Source organism: Oryzias melastigma, linkage group LG21 (genome assembly GCF_002922805.2).
Source record: "Oryzias melastigma strain HK-1 linkage group LG21, ASM292280v2, whole genome shotgun sequence".
NCBI lineage: Eukaryota > Metazoa > Chordata > Actinopteri > Beloniformes > Adrianichthyidae > Oryzias > Oryzias melastigma.
This window is the reverse complement of record NC_050532.1, coordinates 15544822-15547427: the sequence shown is the minus strand read 5'-3', so window position 1 is coordinate 15547427 and position 2606 is coordinate 15544822. Positions and strand designations below refer to the sequence as shown.

The window sequence follows — 2606 nt, the reverse complement described above, 5'->3', positions numbered from 1 at the left end:
ATAGAATATATATAGGAATCCAATAGCAATTCTGCATCAATTTTCTATTTACTCTTTTCAACTGGTTTGGGACTCTGATTCTGAAAATGAAACTCATTATTTAATGATGTTTATTCCATATAAACCACATTCGGTCATAATGGAGAAAATATTAAATAAAAAATGAAAAAACAACTGCAGCTAAAACAGAAGGCTTCAGAAACCAAATTAAATTTAGCTTTAAGTAAAAACAAAATAAAACACGACTTTGTTTTTGCAAAGATGTTGATCTAGTGCCAACTATAAACATGCAATGATTCATTTTAACTGAATGAGCAATTAAAGTGGACATTTTTAACCTTCAGTCTGTGTTCTCAGGACTCCACCTTTCCTTGGACTCGATAGCTTAGGAACGTGAATTACAAAATAACAAAAAGATTGTTATTAAAGACGTCTGTTCAAAAAAGGGTTTTGTTTTCTTGTTCTTTTACATTTTCTCAGAAATGTATAATAATATATAAAAAAAAGAATTTGTTCTTCCACCTTCAGCATTGATCATTTCAAAAATAAATCTGAAAATATAGAAAGCATTAACACTTCAAATTCTACTTTTAAAAAACCTCAAACTGTCCTTTCAGATACATTTTTAAAAGACTGCACTTTAGAATGCCACTTTACCCTCTCCTCTATACAACCATATCTTTTTTTTCTCGTTTGCCTCTTGTTGGTCTTGTTATTGCATTTCTTTGTTGTCAGCATTAATTTTGCTTCCCTTTGGATGTATTGAGTCTATTGTAAACATGACAAAAATAAATTTCCCTTAATTTTGACTAAAGAAAGGCTTTCACTTTCTTATAAAAGAACAAAAAACAAAATATCTTTTCAAATATAATTTACTTTGGATTAGCTTTTTTTGGTAGATCTAACACTATACAAAGTTATATTTGTTTAAGTAAAAAAACTAAACAAGCGAAACTGTACATTTCTGCAAACGGGGAAATGAAGTGAATCTGTTACTTTGACAATTCATTGTCTAAATTCAACTTTAATTTAGGCTTAATAAAAGGGGTGCACTCATTTAATTTTTTCCAGCTTTAGTCAATGGATTTTCTTTTTTTTGCAGATGTTGGAGAGGAAGAGCAACACATGAAACCCACATTATTAGAAAAAAGACTATGTAGTTTTAAGGACTATGTTGTTTCTGAGCATTTGCAACTTGTTGGGCAAACTTTAAAAGACGTATTTCTTACAGCAGGAATCAAAGGGCTGGATTACGTGGGTAGCCATGCTCCTACCCTTGCTGAGTGGCACCTCTTGGTTCTTTCTGCCGGTAGTGAAAGAGGCTGGTGGTGTCAAGCTCTCCTGCATAACGGATGGCTTCTGCAAACAGCTTAACCACCTGTCAAACGGAAACAGATTGCGTAAAACGTAATCGTGTAATTAAAAAAAAAAGTAATGTAAAAAGTCAACCAACTTCCATTGACTGACCTGGTAATTGGTGATGAGGGGAACTCCATGATCGACGGCCATTCTGCGGATGACGAAGTTGTCTTTCAGGTGTCGGGTGTTGTTATTGGGCAAGTTGACCACAAGATCGATTTGACCCTCATTGATCAGTCTGTTAACACAGAGTGAGAGATAATAAACAATAGAGTCACACTTTGCTTTATTTTGATACAGATTTGATATTTTGGACATTTTTAATCATCTTTCAAAGTTATGGCAAAACAAAAAGTCCCTAAAGAATTGGCAGCAGTTCCCATTAAACTGTCCTGTCAATGAAAGTGAAACAGGTCTAAAGACAGCCAGTTGTATATAGAAAGACAAATACAAAAACACTACAAAAAACACTAGATACACTTTTTTTTTTANNNAGGAAAAAAAAAAAAAAAACGTTTTTCTCCTATTTTCTTTAGCAATATAAATTTATTTTTAATAACTATTTGTGATCAAAGCACGTTTTTGTAGAGTAAATGTGAGGATGTTCTTTATTAAGGATAAAACATTACTAAATATTCAAATCTGACACATAATAAATACATTTTTTTAAATATTTTTGGAAGACGTCATTGATTAATTTTTATTTTAAAGTTACAGCAGGCATTTCTGAATGTAGCTGAGTATTTCAGATTGCATTCATTTGTCAAAAATTCCAATACTAAACATCTACAAACCCTTTAATATTGGGGAGGGCAGTAACTCCTTTTTCTGAGGGCCAGGCGACTGGAATGGCAGGTACATCATTGGCACACAACCAGGCAGACGTAGCTTCAGTGGCATACAGCTAAAACAAATCAAATGAAAATAAATAAATAACAATTTTGTTTTAAATTGTAACTTAAACATGAACATAACATATTTAAATCTAGAATTATCATATTTAATAAACACATTTGTTAAATAAACAAATTTAAAAAAACAAATATGAAACATGATTATATGTATATATTAAATATAATAATATTTAATAAACAAATTTGTTAAATAAACAAATGTGTGTATTAACAGATTTTTTTTAAAAAATGTTGTAAATTGTAACTTAAACATGAAAAATAGAATTTTTCAATCTACATCTTTATTAAATATGATAGTACAAGTTGAAAGAGTTTAAGACTCCACCTTGAAGC

The 2606-nt window shown here is 30.7% G+C and overlaps 1 protein-coding gene and 1 long non-coding RNA gene across 2 annotated transcripts in view; one reads left to right on the top strand and one right to left on the bottom strand.

The window, feature by feature from the left end:
• Positions 1-1847, top strand: part of LOC118597951 — a 3398-nt gene extending 1551 nt beyond the window's left edge. Inside the window, exon 2 of the long non-coding RNA XR_004946979.1 lies at positions 1103-1847. This is a non-coding gene — a long non-coding RNA (uncharacterized LOC118597951). The remainder of the gene's footprint in view (positions 1-1102) is intronic.
• The window catches only part of cps1 (carbamoyl-phosphate synthase 1, mitochondrial), a gene marked incomplete in the record, with an annotated part of 42112 nt that continues 40596 nt past the window's right edge, over positions 1091-2606 (bottom strand). The window contains 3 exon segments of the mRNA XM_024287223.2: positions 1091-1378; positions 1468-1597; positions 2154-2263. Coding sequence (XP_024142991.1) covers positions 1271-1378; positions 1468-1597; positions 2154-2263 — 348 coding nt within the window.